Source organism: Felis catus, chromosome B1 (assembly GCF_018350175.1).
Source record: "Felis catus isolate Fca126 chromosome B1, F.catus_Fca126_mat1.0, whole genome shotgun sequence".
Lineage (NCBI taxonomy): Eukaryota > Metazoa > Chordata > Mammalia > Carnivora > Felidae > Felis > Felis catus.
In genome coordinates this window covers 38,308,015-38,325,958 of record NC_058371.1, presented here as the reverse complement: position 1 = coordinate 38,325,958, position 17,944 = coordinate 38,308,015, and the positions used below count along the sequence as shown (strand labels likewise).

The 17,944-nt window shown below is 37.7% G+C and overlaps 1 protein-coding gene across 20 annotated transcripts in view; it reads left to right on the top strand.

Annotated features, from left to right (window-relative positions):
- Positions 1-15,612, top strand: part of PSD3 (pleckstrin and Sec7 domain containing 3) — a 785,560-nt gene extending 769,948 nt beyond the window's left edge. For 17 of the 20 annotated variants that reach the window (XM_045055432.1, XM_045055440.1, XM_023252529.2 and 14 more), the window contains one exon: positions 6,398-15,612. In XM_045055432.1, the coding sequence (XP_044911367.1) occupies positions 6,398-6,613 (216 nt within the window). In that variant the 3' untranslated portion in view covers positions 6,614-15,612. The remainder of the gene's footprint in view (positions 1-6,397) is intronic. The other 3 variants (XM_045055442.1, XR_006596485.1, XR_006596486.1) reach the window with 3 other exon arrangements.
- The last annotated feature ends 2,332 nt before the right edge of the window (positions 15,613-17,944 follow it).

Below are 17,944 nucleotides of genomic sequence, written 5' to 3'. Positions count from 1 at the left end.
AGTGTTTGAAATGGTTTTTCCTTCATTTATTTTTCAGGTGAATTTTCCTAGTAGTATCAGTTCCTTCAAAGACTAGTAGAAAATTGATCCTGTCATCTTCTCTCCTTTTGTCCCCTTTCAGGTCATCTCAAAAATTTGTCTTTCATACTCCTTTTATTGCATAAATCCCCCAGCTTCATGAAACTGGGGCATCTGGGTGGCTCAATTGTTTAAGCATTCGACTTTGGCTCAGGTCATGATCTCACAGTCCATGGGTTCAAGCCCCATATCAGGCCCTGTGCTGACAGCTCAGAGCCTGGAGCCTGCTTTGGCCTCTGTGCCCCCTCCCCGGCCCTCCCCCTCTTGTGCTCTATCTCAGTCTGTCTCTCAAAAATAAATAAATGCTAAAAAAAAAATTTTAAGGTAAATACCCCAGCTTCATGAAATAATATGCCTTCTACTGGTTTTCTGAATCTATTTTCAAACTGCCTTTAGATCGTTTTACTAAAGGTTGTTCATATTGGGAGTACTTTCCTGTACTTTAATCTTGCCACCAAGAAGTTAGGAAAAGATTAAAATAATAAATTTTTAGAATGAATAGGACATTAGAACTAGTATGCCCTTTATTTTTTTATTTCTTTATTTTTTTCTGATCCATGCTTCCTTTATTCCATGGCCAGCCACCATGCTGTCTCCACACCATGGTACAAAGACTGGCAATCATTCACAATCCTGCTGTACAACAATCTGAGGCTTACAGTGCATTTAAGGCTTTTAAATTTGAAAAGAAAAATGAAAATAAAACCAAGGAACCCCCAAACCCAAACCCCCAACCAAGATGATCAGTGTAGCAATTTTTAAGTGTCTTCTGTTTCTGAGGCTTACTTGGTGCAGCTCCAGTGTCAAAACCCAAGTAACTCCTAAACTGAAAAGATTAGTTTAGTGAAGTTTTAATTACATAAATTCTTAAAAGCATAAACTTGTGATTCTTTTTTTTTTGTCTTGGAAATGTTATAACAAAATTTTAATAGCAAAGCATAGGAATAAAAACATTAACAAAATGTATTCAATCATTTACATTACAAATGAGGGGTCCGCAGTTTGTCTTGTAGCCTGACAAAAGAAAACTACCGATTAAGAATCTATGCACAATGCAATTGCAAATATGTACAAGTACTTTAAAAAAGCCCTACAAGGAGGTCTTCATAGAAGGAAAGTCAGCTAGGCTCTGTGTTAGACCAACCAGACAATCAAAGTATTAAAACTCTTCTCCCACAGCCTGGCCATTTACGAGTGCTGTCCCCGAGCCGTGGAGCCCCTCTGGGTGGAAGGGGCTGGACACAATGACATAGAACTTTATGCACAATACCTGGACAGACTAAAACAGTTCATATCTCACGAACTGCCTAATTCCTGAAGAAGGCGCCTTGATCATACCTCATTTACCGCGAACACGCGAGTCCTCTGTTTCGTACATGCTTGAACTGGTCAGCAGGAATGGCGTGACAGCCATAGGAGAAGTGCCCGCCTTTTGGTGTTCTAATCAAAGAGCTGATGAAATCCTAGCCTCCTGTATCTAGAGGTGGCTCTCCTCATTCACACAGCACGCTAAACTGAACACTGGTGGCAGCCAGCGTCCCTGTGTGGCAGGAAGCGGGGAATGGGAGCTGGGCGCCGGGCGCCGGACCTTAGGTTTCCCATGCTGTGGGGGGGATGCTCACGCCTGTTGCCCTGCTGTCCCCACCAGTCACGATTCACTTATGCAGGACTCAGCCCTCTCCCCACCAGTGTTCTCAGTATTTGACATGCATCTCTTTTTCGGCCACTGGATTCATGGGTTCGATCCATTTGTGAAGCTGTGATAGAATATAACACAAAGGAATTCCTTTGCTAAGCTTCGTTCACGGACTGATCTCTTCCCCCAAATAAATCAGTCCAAGGGTACTTTACTGGAATTATCATGAACAGGTTCATCCACTGGAACCATGTAAACATGACTGGAATATTCTTGATCAAAAGGAAACTGGGGTTTTTTAAGTGTAAATTTATTACTAGTCAGCAGAGTTTTAATATTTTGATTGTATGCCCTTTGATCTAGTATGCCCTTTAGATGTCTGGTTAATCCCCCCATTTCACTGATACACAGACTGATGTGTAATACTGATGACATTTTTATTACAAATGCCCTTACTAAGCCTTTTTGTAGCTTTCAGAGATAAGCTTAGTATTTTATTCATATTTTATTCATTTACTTTGTTACTTTATTAAGATTAGAATGTGTATCAGTAATGCTTTTAGCTGCATTTGACAATGCCTTAATGGCTTAAACCCTAAGGATATTTATTATTCATACTTAACAAGATATTCAGAGGTGGTAGGGAATCATGGAGTTGGATCCAGCTCATTGTATCATCAAGAACCCAGGCTGTTTCTTTCCATTTTTCCTCAAGTTAGCATGTGGTCCTTTTGTCTTCATGCCTGCTGCCCCAGTGCACAAGGTACCATTATAGCAATCACATGCATGTCAAGGAAGAGATAAGAGAAAAGGGAGCTTGCACCTAAAGCCTGGCCTCTTTATGAGAAAGCCAGATCACTTTCCCAGAAGCTCCCCATTAGACTTCTCCTTACATATCATTGGCAAGACTATCACATGATCTATCTTAGCTGCACATGGGGCTGGGAAAGCATTCATGTTTTTTAGTGGGAGTTACCTTTGTAGTGGGAGGAACATAGGAGTAGAGGAGGTTGAAAATGCCTTTAAATTGGTTACACCAACAGCCTCTGTCAGACTAGTCATCCTAAAAAAAATATATATATATATATATGTATATATATATATATTTTTTTCATATCCAGAGAGAAAATATATTCTTAAGACAATGGGTTCTGGATTCAGATTTCTTTTTTTTTAATTAAATATAATTTATTGTCAAATTGGTTTCCATACAACACCCAGTACTCATCCCACCCAGTACTCATCCCTCCTCAGTGCCCATCACCCACTTTCCCCTCCCCCCATCAACCCTCAGTTTGTTCTCAGTATTTAGAGTCTCTTATGGTTTTCCTCCTCCCTCTCTGTAACGTTTTTTCCCCCTTCCCCTCCCCCATGGTCTTCTGTTAAGTTTCTCAGGATCCACGTATGAGTGAAACATATGGTATCTGTCTTTCTCTGCCTGGCTTATTTCACTTAGCATAATACCCTCCAGTTTCATCCACGTTGCTGCAAATGGCCAGATTTCATTCTTTCTCATTGCCAAGTAGTATTCCATTGTACATATAAACCACATCTTCTTTATCCATTCGTCAGCTGATGGGCATTTAGGCTCTTTCCATAATTTGGCTATTGTTGAAAGTGCTGCTATAAATATTAGGGTACATGTGCCCCTATGCATCAGCACTCCTGTATCCCTTGGGTAAATTCCTAGCAGTGCTATTGCTGGGTAATAAGGTAGTTCTATTTTTAATTTTTTGAGGAATCTCCACACTGTTTTCCAGAGTGGCTGCACCAGTTTGCATGCCCACCAACAGTGCAAGAGGGTTCCCGCTTCTCTACATCCTCACCAGCATCTATAGTCTACTGATTTGGCCATTTTAGCCACTCTGACCAGCGTGAGGTATTATCTCAGTGTGGTTTTGATTTGTATTTCCATGATGAAGAGTGACATTGAGCATCTTTTCATGTGTCTGTTGGCCATCTGGATGTCTTCTTTGGAGAAGTGTCTATTCATGTCTTCTGCCCTTTTCTTCACTGGATTATTTGTTTTTCAGGTGTGGAGTTTGGTGAGTTCTTTATAGATTTTGGATACTAGCCCTTTATCTGAGATGTCATTTGCAAATATCTTTTCCCATTCCATCGGTTGCCTTTTAGTTTTGTTGATTGTTTCCTTTGTAGTGCAGAAGCCCTTTATCTTGATGAGGTCCCAATAGTTCATTTTTGCTTTTAATACCCTTGTCTTTGGAAATGTGTCAAGTAAGAAATTGCTGTGTCTGAGGTCAAGGAGGTTTTTTCCTGCTTTCTCCTCTAGGGTTTTGAGGGTTTCCTGTCTCACATTCAAGTCCTTCATCCATTTTGAATTTTTTTTGTATGGTGTAAGAAAATGGTCTAGTTTCATTCTTCTGCATGTTGCTGTCCAGTTCTCCCAGCACCATTTGTTAAAGAGACTGTCTTTTTTCCATTGGATATTCTCTCCTGCTTTGTCAAAGATTGTTGGCCAATCCTGGGTTCTCCATTCTATTCCATTGGTCTATGTGTCTGTTTTTGTGCCAATACCATACTCTCTTGATGATTACAGCTTTATAGTAGATGCTAAAGTCTGGGATTGTGATGCCTCCCACTTTGGTTTTCTTCTTCAATATTACTGTGGTTATTCGGGGTCTTTTGTGGTTTCATACAAATTTTAGGATAGTTTGTGCTAACTTTGAGGAGAATGCTGGTGCAATTTTGATTGGGATTGCATTGAATGTGTAGATTGCTTTGGGTAATATTGACATTTTAACAATATTTATTCTTCCAGTCCATGAGCATGGAATGTTTTTCCATTTTTTGTATCTTCATTTTCCTTCATAAGCTTCTATAGTTTTCACATGCAGGTCTTTTATATCTTTGGTTAGGTTTATTCCTAGGTATTTTATGGTTCTTGGTGCAGTTGTGAATGGGATCAGTTTCTTTATTTCTCTTTCTGTTGCTTCATTATTGGTGGATTGGAGTCAGATTTCTTGACGTCAAATCCCAGCTTTACTTCTTTGAAAACTCTGACTTTAGACTTCTCTCTGCCTCTATCTCCTTTATTGTAAAACAGGGATAATAATGTACCAATTTTATATTGTTATTGTATTAATGACCTGAAATTAGCATGTGAGCACTCCATATAAACTACATTATCACCATCAAGCAAAGCTTGGCATCCCCACATAGATACTGACCAAACCCAGAGCAAGCTTAATTACTAGAAGCTCTTTCCCACTCTTGAACAAAAACAGTTTAAAAGAGTGACCTCAAGTAGCTTCAACTTCATAATTATTAACTTAAAACTAAGATGTACATAATCTCAGTCTGATCAGGAAAACCCTTAAAAGACTGAAATCATAACAGAATTTGCCTGCATTTGTTGGGACAGTTTATAACTGAAATGTCATCTTGTTTAGAAATAGAACACTTTAGGGGTGCCTGGGTGGCTCAGTCGATTAAGCGTCCGACTTCAGCTCAGGTCCTGATCTCACAGCTCATGAGTTTGAGCCCTACATTGGGCCCTGAGCTGACAGCTGGGAGCCTGGAGCCTGCTTCAGATTCTGTGTCTCCCTCTCTCTCTGCCCCTCCCCGACTCGTGCTCTGTCTCTCTCTCAAAAGTAAATAAACATTTTTTAAAAAATGTAAAAACAGGGGCGCCTGGGTGGCGCAGTCGGTTAAGCGTCCGACTTCAGCCAGGTCACGATCTCGCGGTCCGGGAGTTCGAGCCCCGTGTCAGGCTCTGGGCTGATGGCTCAGAGCCTGGAGCCTGTTTCTGATTCTGTGTCTCCCTCTCTCTCTGCCCCTCCCCCGTTCATGCTCTGTCTCTCTCTGTCCCAAAAATAAATAAACGTTGAAAAAAAAAATTTTTTTTAATAAATAAATAAAAAATGTAAAAACAAAAGAACTAGAACACTTTGGGCTTTCTTATAAATCATTCGTGTGTCAAAGCAGTATGGTGAAAGTCTTATTTTGACTAGAATCCATCAAATCAAGAATCTGAGACCTGTCTGTAATTTGCATACATATATGCATATATATATATATATATATATATATGTAGTACATAGTTTAGTATACAGTTCTATAGTTTATAGACCCAGATCAAACCAAAAAAGCACCAATTAGGGTTAGAGAAAACAAAAATCTCTGCAATGTTCACTTCAGTTATTTCTAGACAAAGATACACAGAGTTAGGAGAATCTAGGAGCTGTTTAAATCACCATAGATACTCAAGAAATAGTTGATGAAAAAAATGTGTACAATTGAGAAAAACATCAGAAAGTAATTTGAAGTTTGTGAGAAACCATAGTGCTCTGAGAAATTCGTGATCCTAACATAAAAAAGCAATGGCAGGAAACCCAGAGCTGCTTCTACAGTATTGTTGTCATGTAGGAAACCAGAGACTGGATTCACCATTGACAGATTCCTCAAGTTGAATCTTTGTAGAATATCAGGGAGTAGGGAAGAGAGTAAACAACCATATCCGAGCTAGACTGAAGTGAAGGCCTAGGTCACGTGAGGGAAGTTCAAGTGACTATACCACTGAGCCATAGGAGCCATCCACTTCCCCAAAACCAGAGGTTATAACTCCTCCAGTTTACACCATTCTTCTGCCTGTGTTCAGGAAGCATGATTCTGCTATGCATTTATGAATAGTATACTACTATTCTTCTCTGACTTTCCTTCCAGAAAACCCGTTATGAAATTTATGTCAGCATTCTAAAAGAAGGAGGCAAGGAGCTCCTGAGTAACAATGAAATTGAGGCTGCAGGACTGAAGAAGTCACATTCAAGTCCTTCACTGAACCCAGATTCATCTCCAGTCACAGCCAAGGTCAAGCGTAATGTGTCAGAGAGGAAAGATCACCGACCTGAAACACCAAGCATTAAGCAAAAAGTTACTTAGAATCGATCTGTGACCAGGAGGTACTGGTCATGGAGCAAAATAGAGTTTTTCAAGATCTTTCTGGTAAACCCGTGAATATATTTTTAAAAAGTTTGTGACTAAATGGTGCATTAGTAACCTTTTCTATTGTATAGTTTTGTTAGTTTCTGTACTGATTGTCTCTTTGCTCTTGATTACTTTGCTTTGATGATTTTTGCTACTTGATGACTAATGCACCTTTTTTTGTGAAGGGGAGGGGGATCATGATTTCAGAATGAATTATGTGTCACTTTTTCTTTGTTTATTTTTTCTTGTTTGCACTCTGCTCAGTTTTTATGTATTGTCAAATCAGCTATTACACTTTTCTAAGGTTAAAAAATGTAAATCATTGTGAAACATTTAACTGGACAAACTTGGTAGTTGAGTAAATTCTAGCCAGGGTTAATATAAGCCCTTATATGTGAAATGTTGCTCAGTCACAGAGGTGGAATTGAGCACTGGCAGAAATTCAATTAAGAATTACAATTCTGGGAAGCAAGATGGTCCACTGTGATGCAGGTATGCATATATCTTTGCACTTATTGTTGAGTTCTGACCCTGCTGGAAGCATAGAAAAGGGGGTGTTAACAAGATGGGAGGACTGGAGAACTAAAGAAGTGCATTAGCTTCCTTGAAGTGTTGATTTCATTTCAGCCAAAGAAGGAAATAGGAAGTGGAATCTTTTTGCCATTGAAGGTTGTGGAAAAACGACACCAAGTTCATTTTGTTTCTTAAAGGGTGGTGGCAATAATCGACTCTTGGGGAGCTGCAGTAGTAGGCATGTGGCTGGTGTGCAGGAAATTGTTACCTCACTTCAAGGTCTAGGCTAGGAATCCAGAATCATCTCTGTCTATCAGTACTCTGCCATTCAGGAATTACGTTCATATATATATATATATATATATATATATATATATACACACACATACACACACATATATATATATATGTATATATATATATATATATATATATATATATATATATATATAAGCATGGTGTTATCTCCTGGTTGTAAAAATATTGGGGTCTTCTTAAAAAAATAATGTTGAAATGGAACCCCTTTTGTTTTTAACAAAACAAATTAAGAGGAAACAGTAGCTGCAGTTGTTCAACAATGTGATTCTTTAAAATAAATTTGAAAGTAATAATATCTAAATGAATTGTGGCTGAAAAACTGAGGAATCTACTGGTTGTATATGCAGAGTTAGTTTATTCTTATCTCATGATCTCTTTGATAGCCAGTTCATTCTGCTGCTACTGAACTTTCTCCTAAATAAAGTACCTAATTTTGAGTCAGTATTTTCTATCTATTCAGAATAGTTACAGTCACGAATTTGTTCCAGTGCTGGTCCCTTTGAAATTTAGGGTGACAACATATTCTCGTGTAGTGGAAGAAAAAGTGAAAATTGAGCCCTGAGTTAGAACTTTCTGATTTTGAAACCTTGAATGTTTGTGATCCTTAAAACTATAATCTCCATGACTTCTGAACTAATGGAATCACTTTGAATACTCTTTTACCTCCCACACAATTTGCTCTAGTTCTACTCAGTTTATTAAAGGCACTATGACCAAAGAAACAGGGACTCTGCAGGAATAGCATGGTTCCAGTGAATTAGAGAAAATCTGCTATTAAACCATGGTGGTTTCTAGTAGTATATTGTTCTGATGTACCAGCACTTAATTATAAGATTAAGTAATTATAATCTTAATTATAAGATTAGTAATAACATTTACTTTACCTATATAAATGCCCATATTTGCTACTGCCCAAAAGAGAGAAACCCTTCTCTAAGGTTGTAGTTGCTTGCTTTGTGAGAAGTTTTTGCCATACCTTTGAAAAACTCACCCTAACCGTCTATCTTGTTTATGTAAAGACAATGACTAAATTTGTGTGTCAAAACCGAAAAACAAGGTAATTACGACATGGCCCCGTGCACCTGATTCATTTTTGTAGCTTCTGACCAAATCCAAGATTTGCACAAAGGAGGAGTCATCTTTCTTCCTTGAATCTGAATAATTAGTGTGTTTGTTTTCTGTATAATATATTTATACCAAGCAAGAGAGAAATACCTAGCCATGTCATCTCTGAGCTTCAGTAACTAAAGAAAAATAAACATCCCTGATTGGCTTGAATGTGTTTGTCAATAGTGTGACTGTGTCTGTGTATATAGAATGTCTCTATGTATTTTACTTACAGTATATAATAGACATGAAATGGTACCATGCTGCAGTATTTCTGACATTTAGAGTAGTTCTAACATGCTCAGTTAGAATCAGCACCATTACAGCATTATTCCTATTATACAACTCACTAATGTTAGCTACAGGAATTTCTGGATATGCTAATAGATAAATGGGTGAGAAGGACACTTTGAAGCTGTGTTTGCAGTTTCTCTTTTAAAAACAACTGCAGAAGGTTTTTCTTTGAGCCAGAATCCCAGATTGCCTTGGCATGATGTTGCCCATCTTCCCGGGATGGGTTGAGAATACCTCTGTCTGTTGTCAGTGCACCTAGCAGACCAAGAGTTTATCCAGTAATAGGAGGAAATGGCCCCTGATTCAACTAGATTCTAAGAGTCTTGCCCATAGCCAACCACATTTTCCTTTGTGATCATTTCTTTCCTATAGTATCAAGTCAGAAGAAATTGAAGACATTTCCTTTCACAGCTATTCCAAGCCTGCTGCCTCACCTCCTCCTTACCTTCTAAAGGTACTCCCCCTCTTCCCATCCCCACTCCTCACCCATACCTTAGCATCAGGAGCCTTGGGATTTCTCTCCATGTGATAAATTATTATATTCTCCTTCACATAAATACATGTAATATTATTTTTTATATACAAAGTCTTGATACTCATCAAAACATCTTGATGGTAGTCTTGTTGCAAATTGACCATAGAAGTGGTCCGTGTATAAAATCTTTGAGTGTTTTGGGGTTTGTTTCCCCACCTCACATGTTGACTTTCACAGGAGGTCTCAGAAATCCCTTGTTAGCAATCAAAACTTAATTACTAGCATGCAGAGTCCTCATTTTATTGCCATGCCATAGCCATTGTTTGAAGTGTGCTTTTTAGAAACATTTTGGTAACTCTTAGCAATGTCTAGTTAAACCAAGCAATACTTCCATGTATTTTAATTAATCTCAAGTAAAACCAACATGTTAGAGAGTCCTCTGGTAGAACTATAGTTCCTATTGCTCTTCGGTAAAGAAGGTAGAAAGCAACTGTACAAGAACGTCTATACTTCTGTTATCCTAATTCAGAAGATGAGGATTTCTGTCCTCAGTCAGAAGTGATTGAGAGAATTCATTCTGGAAAAGCAAAATTGGCTGGCTTTCTAAGGCCAAGCTATAGGTGGTCTCTTGAGTTTGTATTTCACCCTGTGGCCAAACCACAGAACATCTGAGGCTGGAGAAGAATTTATATAACCAGCAGTAAAGGAGGCCCTTTGCTGCCTAAACACAAAGTTGTAGAGTTTTCTGCTGGTCCTTGCCTGCTACTCCCTCTGATATAAAAAGCTTGAGAAGCTTTTCTTAAGTAAGGTGGGGCCGTATTTGGCTATGAGTTGTACCGTTTCTCTGCCTTTACTCCTGATCATAGACAATGGGAAGAAAATTGACCTTTAAGAAGTTTCTCTATTGTCTTACTAGCAAGACTTTCTTGGATATAGTTAGTTGTCATTGGAATTTTAATTCCTTTGGCATTTACCGTGTAGTCATCAATAAAGCCTTCTTTTTTTTTTAGATTTTATTTCTGAGTAATATCTACACCCAATGTGGGGCTCGAACTCACAATCCCAAGATCAAGAGTAGCACACTCCACCGACTAAACCAGCCAGTCGCCCCCTAGTTAAGCTTTTTTAAGCCAGATTTCACAGGGAGTTTCTTAGTCTTGTAGGTCCAAATTTCTTTACTTTAGCTCTTAGGGACCTGGTCAAGTTTACAGCACATTGGTAGCCACCTTCCTTAATTTCAGCAGCGAACAATATCTTTACTTTTCAAATGACATTTTTTTCCAGTTGTAAAATTAATACTGTTAAACAAAGAACCAAAGTGGTATCCTAAAAATTGTTAAAAGTAGAGTTTAGTTAATGATTAATAGTGTGACTTTGGGTTTAAATAGCATCTGCTTTTCTCAACATTGAAGTTACTCTGACAAGAAAAAAAGATCAGTCAGCTTTGTAGGCAGATGAGCTTCTGGGTCTACCTTGCCCCAAAGCTTTCTGGCTGTCTCTTCTAGGCCAGGTCAGGCCACTAGTCTGCTTCAGGTCAACAGATATCTCCATCAGCCTTTTGACATTTTATACTGTCAAGTCACTTGGAGGACTTTAAAGGTCAGTAGTTCACCACAAAATAATCCCAACAAGTGATAGGGAGGTGCTTTGTCATTGCTTTTCCTCTCAGATTCCTTTTCAATGTCTCACTTTTAAAGGGAAACTGAAGTCCAAAGCCATTGCCATTCTCCTTTTGTACCTATAGTATCCAAAAACAAGTGTGCAGCATTCTGCTTAGGACATAATGCCCCTTTGCATGCAAAGAGAATATCTTCACAGAGAGAATGTCAGTAAATACTTGAATCTGCATGATAGCTTGTTGGCTTGAATGTAACAGCAAGAAAATATTGCAAGTTAAGTAATTGTATATACAATTTCCTTAAATGTCCTTGGCTTGTTCTTTGTAATTTATGTGTGTATCTGTAGTATTGCAGGCTTTTGGAGAATATTCATATAGATAGTTTGTCAGACATCAAAAGAAATGCTTTCTGTCACCTGCCAATGTTGTATTGTGGGTATTTATAGTTGTATATATATATGTATATGTATCAATGTGTAGACTGTATATCAGTATATGGTGTATGTATATCAAATTTATTTTTAATAACCAGTATGATATGAAAAGCAAGTAAAAACCTCATAGGATTGATTATATAATGCAGTTATTGAAAGTATATATAGTGGTACTGTTTTATTAAACTTAAATGATATTTTGATTAGCTTTTTAATAAGACTTTATGTTAGAAAATTCCATCTTTGATCTTTGAACCACCAGGGCGAAAATGACCCTGAACTAACTTCGTGAAACTCTTTCAGTGTACTGTGTACAATACTAAGGAAGTAGCTCATTATAACTTGAGATCTACAGAAAGAAAAAAAATATGCATCCTATACAGTCTTAACAACTTCGGTATTCTGAGTACTTAACCATAAAATCAAACTGACAATTTTGGGCTTATTACAAAATGTGGTGCTTTAAAGCACACGTTCTTTATTGTTGTAATTAGTCCAGACAAATAGAGCTTTCAGAAGAATTAAATAAGTGCCCACAGTATCATTTTTGTGCCTGTGTCTATTTTACAGTAGATGGAACCACCCTTCTTGCACCACCTCCTTACCCTCTTTACTTTAAAGAATATTACATTGCTAAAGTATATCAGGGCTTCCCAAGATCAGGTACTATATTCTAGGTTTGCAGTTGTACAAATTAGCATCTAGTGTCACAAGTGAAAGAATTTTAGGGCAGGCTATGGACTAGGTTAAATCTTTATTTAATATTTTTATACTTAGGTCTCTTCCTGCCTCTCCCCAAAGAGCCACTGGCCTTAGTTATTTGAGCTTACTGCTTATCTCACAGTGTGTAAATAGATAATAGATTAAATGTGTATTATTCAGCATGTTTGGTATATTTAAAGCAGCAACTGAGTGTGTTTGAGTGAGTGGTTGAGTACAGTATATTTTTAAACATACTGTCTCCTATTCTTTGTATCTGATTCAGAGAATTGGAGTTATGGAATGAAAGACTAATCTTTAGCTCTAGGCTGCTGTTGGTAGTTACATTGGAGTTTTTTTAATTAACTCTACAGTCTCAAACTTTTTGCAAATATATCATATTTCCTAATTTGTTCTTGATGTGCAGTGAATTCACTCTGACTGATCAGCAGGGTCTTTGTTCTGCAAGAGTGTATTTCTTTCTAAAAATTATAGTGAATTGCAAAAACATTCATTTGATTCAGAAAGCATATACTAAAGGAGTAGCAAAAATAAAGTTTCATTTTGGGCCTTAATCATTTGAACTGTTTGGACTTTTAATATAAAGCCATGTAGGTTATAAAGCCAAGTAACCATTTGGCGTGGACAGTAATATACACTGTATCAGAGTATATATGCACATTGATTTTTTAATGTCATTAGGATACTTTTTTAGTTATAGGAACAAGACTAATTAGACCAAATTGAAGTCAGGGGGCTTTGGGGGAGGAGTGTGTGAGCTGGTTGACTTCCATTTAGGATAGACATATATGTGGTCAGTCCTCCGCTCCTGAGAGATTCATAACCAGTTTACTGTCCCCTTAGGTGTGTAAGGGGAAAGTTTCACATATCTGGGCCTCTCACATGTGTACATACGCTTGCACACATGTACACATAGTGAATGTTTTAAGTTATACAAACTTAAGACACAAAGGGCCAGAGTGTAGAAGAGGTGATGAATTAAGGGGGTGGAAACTGCATCACAGGAATGTTTTCTAAGGGCTAGGGAGGAGTTGAGCTCTAGTGTCTGACTTTGACAAGTATTGCATTTTTAACAAATATGTGAGGGGATATATATCACATCCACCAAATTGAAGGCTTTCTTATAATTCACAAGTAGCAGCTCTCCAACATCCCGCAGTAGCATGGGGACATTCCAGAAGGCTGAATTTTCTGGGGTGGCATTGCTGCGTGCTCTGGAGATCATTACTTTGAGAAAGGAGCACAAATGGAGAAGGAACAAAACACTGTAGGAACATTGGTGTGAATTGTCCACATTCCCCTTCAAGCTGTACTGGTAAGAAAGTTCAGATTAAAGTATGCTGAACAGTTAAGCACTTTTCCATCAGCAGTGACAGTGAAGATAGAGATGAGAAGGAACCCAGCTAAAATATATTTCCCATTGCAGGGTAAGAGCTAAATTCTCACTAATAGTGTTATTAAAAGCACTTTAACTTCAATTCCTGAAAATGGTGGTCAATGGAGAGAAATTTGGGGTTTCAGTTACCATTTCCCTGTGAGCTTGCATAGATAAGTCTTTAGACACTCTCAGGAGAGTCCTAACAAGAAAGCTCAGCTAAGGACAGTACTGTAGGTCTGAGGCTCCTTGCTCTGACCCCTGAATACTGGGGCACTGCAGAGGGTGATAATGTATTCTCTCTGCAAAGAGGAGATTCTCTTCTGGCCTTCTACTCCACTTGGGCTTCTACTGAGCAGCAAACACATCCTGGATTTCAGTGCTATTCCCCAGCTTTAGGAATCCAGCTCTTCTAATGGGTTGACCCTGCTGAGGAAAGATATCAACTCTGAGAATGACTGAGTCACTGGGGATGACATATGACAAAGGTATTTTAAAAATTCTGTGACTGAAGCCAAGACCATATATTTTGCCTTTGCAAGAAACAGGTTGGCACATTGAGCTCTACCAAGGGATGGATGATATCTTTGCCTTTGCACCCAGATTTCTGAAAATGGGTAATGTTTCAGTTCTGTGGGAAGGGTCAAAGGACACTAAGCTTATTGCTTAGCATTTCTGCTCAGTCAGATGAGAGCTGTTGGGTAAAGGCCTAAATGCCTCCCTGCATTCTCTTCTACCTCAAGTTTTAGGAGCCCATTTCTAGAACAAAAATTTACACAAGTGGAGAACCAATACTGTCAGCCTTGATTACTGTGGGACAGGCAGAAGGGTGGTAGTTTATATCCTTTAATATAAAACAAGGTTTTGACTTTTCCAACTAGTAACTGGGTTATATTTACTGTGACTCAAACTATTTGGCAATGTGCAACATTCCTTTGCCTTCAAAGTTTTCTCCACCAATCATTGCAGTTTCATTGCAGCCCTGGTGCCATATCTCCCTGCAAATTGTGAAAGTAATTAGTGACAAAATAGCAGCCTACTCCTTTTCAGTAGTCCAACTGTCAGCATTAGCAGACTTAAGTAAGCTAGTGAGACTGAATTATGTACTGGAAACCTGTTCCTCCTTATCACCCACCAGACTGAAGAAATGCCATCTCCTATAAAATTATGGCATTTATGGTGGTCATCTTTGTAATGGAACAGTAATTTATGTGGGTATTGCTAAGGTGTTTAGAGAATATTTTGAAAATTAAGTTTACATTTTACAATTGCTTTATTTTTTATTAAAATAGTTGTATATAAATATTACCTTGTTTGTTGAAATAACCTAAACCATGTAAACAGACAAGCGAGTCACCTGATATGTATAGACGCTGTGATATATAGAGTACTTTTCCCTATTGTGTAATGTTCATGAATATAACTGTTCCTGTGTTTTTATAAGTTGGGGATAATTTGTTGTTTTACAACAACAAAATCTGTTGGATTTAAGTGGCTTTTATGTAATAGAAATCATGTGAAATAGTGAAGGATTTAAAATATGTATATGATAAATGTAAATGTACAAACTTTAGAAAGAAATAAATCTAACAAATTTCAATCATTTAGGGGGATAATTTTATTTGCTTATTTAAGCAACTGTATACCTTTAAAAATCAAAACAACACACCAAACCTCCTCTTGCATTAAAAAGACAACAACAAACCCACAGTGAGAGATTTCACCAGGGTACTTGATTAAGGGGTAAGAAAGTCAAAACTATTAACTCTGACTCACCTTCATTGACGTCTGTGAAAACATGTGTTTGCACAAAGATGTTGATGAGATTTAGGAGGCCTACTGTCTTCATCAGGGGGCTTTAAGCAGGGAAAGAACAAAACTTTTTATAGCAATTTCAAGAACTCATTTGCATCCCCATATTCTAACACTTTTTATCAAAGTAGAGGGACTGAAGGTAATTATTGCTCTAAAATGCAAATGCTGATCATGCTTTATGGTGCCTAGTGTATATATCTTTGTTATCATAACCAAACTTAATGTTAAAAATGATATCTGTTGACTTGGAAAATGAAAAAATAAAATTCCACCCTAATCACCTAACTTCTGAATATTTGAGAGGATGTTTTATGTTTGGCAATTTGGGCTTTCTGAAGCAAGATAGCTGATAACGAATGAAACTGCTGCCTGGCAGAGATGAAAACTGATGTTATGTATAAATCTCTAAATAGCTTGGAGTAGGGAGGAAGGGGGAGATGGGTGGCTTCCACTAAAATCCCCTGTGTGACTCTCAAACATGAATCCTCTTACGTAAATATTGAATCATATTGTACATCTGAAACTAATATAATGTTATAATGTCAATTATATCACGGTTTGAAAAAGAAACAAATATGAATCCTCATTGCCCAGTTTTCTGTCCTCTAAGTCTAGGAGTTTTGTCTATTTTGGGACTGTTTGTTGCACAAATTAATATTAAAAGATGAAACCTCAAGACAAGAAGCTAAAACCCAGGAGAAATAAAGATAAAATGAAAAAACTATCAACCATAAATAATGTCTCACCTCTACATTAATTCTATTCCATGATAGTGTGAAATTTACCAATGAGACTCCTGAATCACCCAATTTTTATTGACAAATTGTAAGCCATAGAAAATACCGAAGACTGGCATATGTCTTTCTAATATTAGAGAAGAGTGTAAGTTCTGGATGCTGTAGACTAGTGAGCTTGATATTAATTCTGGGCATAATTACAAAGTGAATGATAAGGATGCAACATTACTGCAAGTCAGCATGGCTTCTCAAGAACAAACCATTTCAGACTATGTGTATTTCCTATTTTGTAAGATTAAGTAGATCAGAAAATACTAGATAAAAGATCTGAGCCACAACAAAGAATTTAATATGGTCTTAAATATGTCTGGGCTAAGTGGTGAAATATCAGTGTTAGTGGGTGTGTAACCACTTGAATGGTGCTAATTAAAGAATACTTATCAACCTGGAAGAGCATGTCTAGTGTCCTGCTGCAAAGCTCACCTTTTGGCTCCATCTGTCCAACATTTCAATTACTAACTTTACTAAAACTATAAAAATGTGTTTATTAAAAATATGCATGTCATAAAGCTGGAAGAGAATGATTTTACTAGAGACAGAATCAGGATTCAAAAAAATCTCAACAGGCCAAGAAAGGGACAAATTAACAATGTGAAATATTAAAGTGTAAGAGTGTAAGATTTTACACTTTGGTTATTAAAAGAAAAACTTTACAAGGTCAAGCTAGGATCTGGTATATCACAAGCAAATAGAAAAGAAAGCCTCCAGATTTAACCCACAGCAAACTCAATTACAGGGAACAGAGTGATGTAGCCACCAAAAATATTGGTGCCATCCCAGGAAGGTGAAGCACACTGCTCTACACTAATGAGACTACAGCCAGAGAAACTGCCTTGAGACTTGAGATGTAAACAAACCAGAGGGTATGCAAAATTAACAATCAAGATGGCAAAAAAAAAAAAAAAAAAAAAACTACGAACAATGTAATGAGAGAAATGTAGGAAACACATGAACTGGGGATGGTTAACCATGACAGAACTAAGGAATATTGGTTTTAAAAGTTTAAATGAGTCCTATGTGGAAGGGGGATAAGGGCTGTGCTTTAGCAATTGAAGGGGTTTAATTAGGAGTGGTTATTGGAACCTACGAGAACTTACTAGAAGGGAGAGCTTTCCACTAAAAGCTGGCCACAACACACAAATCCCTTGCCAATAGAGTAGTTCAGATGTGGTGTGGCACCCATGTGGGAAGTTAAAATGTTGAGAAATAAGAAACCTCAGATGGGTAGTTGGATTGTAACAACTGAGCACTTAGGTGCTTGGTGCTATGCTGGCTACTTAACATGGATCCTCTCATTTAATCTTTATGAAATTCTATGATATAGCGCTATTATTGTACCCAGTTTCAGTTTACAGATGAGAAAAAGCCTACGTCAGGTTCCATCTCTTCAGATCGTCAACACGTTAATTCCTCAACAGCTTCTATCTTGATCTATAGAAGTCAGAGCTAACACTAACCTTTCTTGTCAGCCTTAGTTTTGAGAAACAGTGACTCCACTCACAAGAATACGTATGTCACCCAGGAGGAAATGGCAATAGAAATAGTCCTTTTAGCTCAACATGCCTAGATCACACCCACAGAATTCTGAATGAATTGATCTGGAGTATGGAAATTTTAGATGTTCTCTGGGTGTTTCTAACATGCACCAGGGCTTGGGAACCATTTTCTTGGAACTTGGCAACTTAGTAACATCTCCTTGAACTTTGTGGGAAAAGTATAATCATAGGCCCCTTCCCAGACCTGGTGAGTTACCAGGATTCTGCATTTAAATTACATCCCCAGGTGCACATTAAAGCTTGAGAAGCACTGCTTGAGAAGCT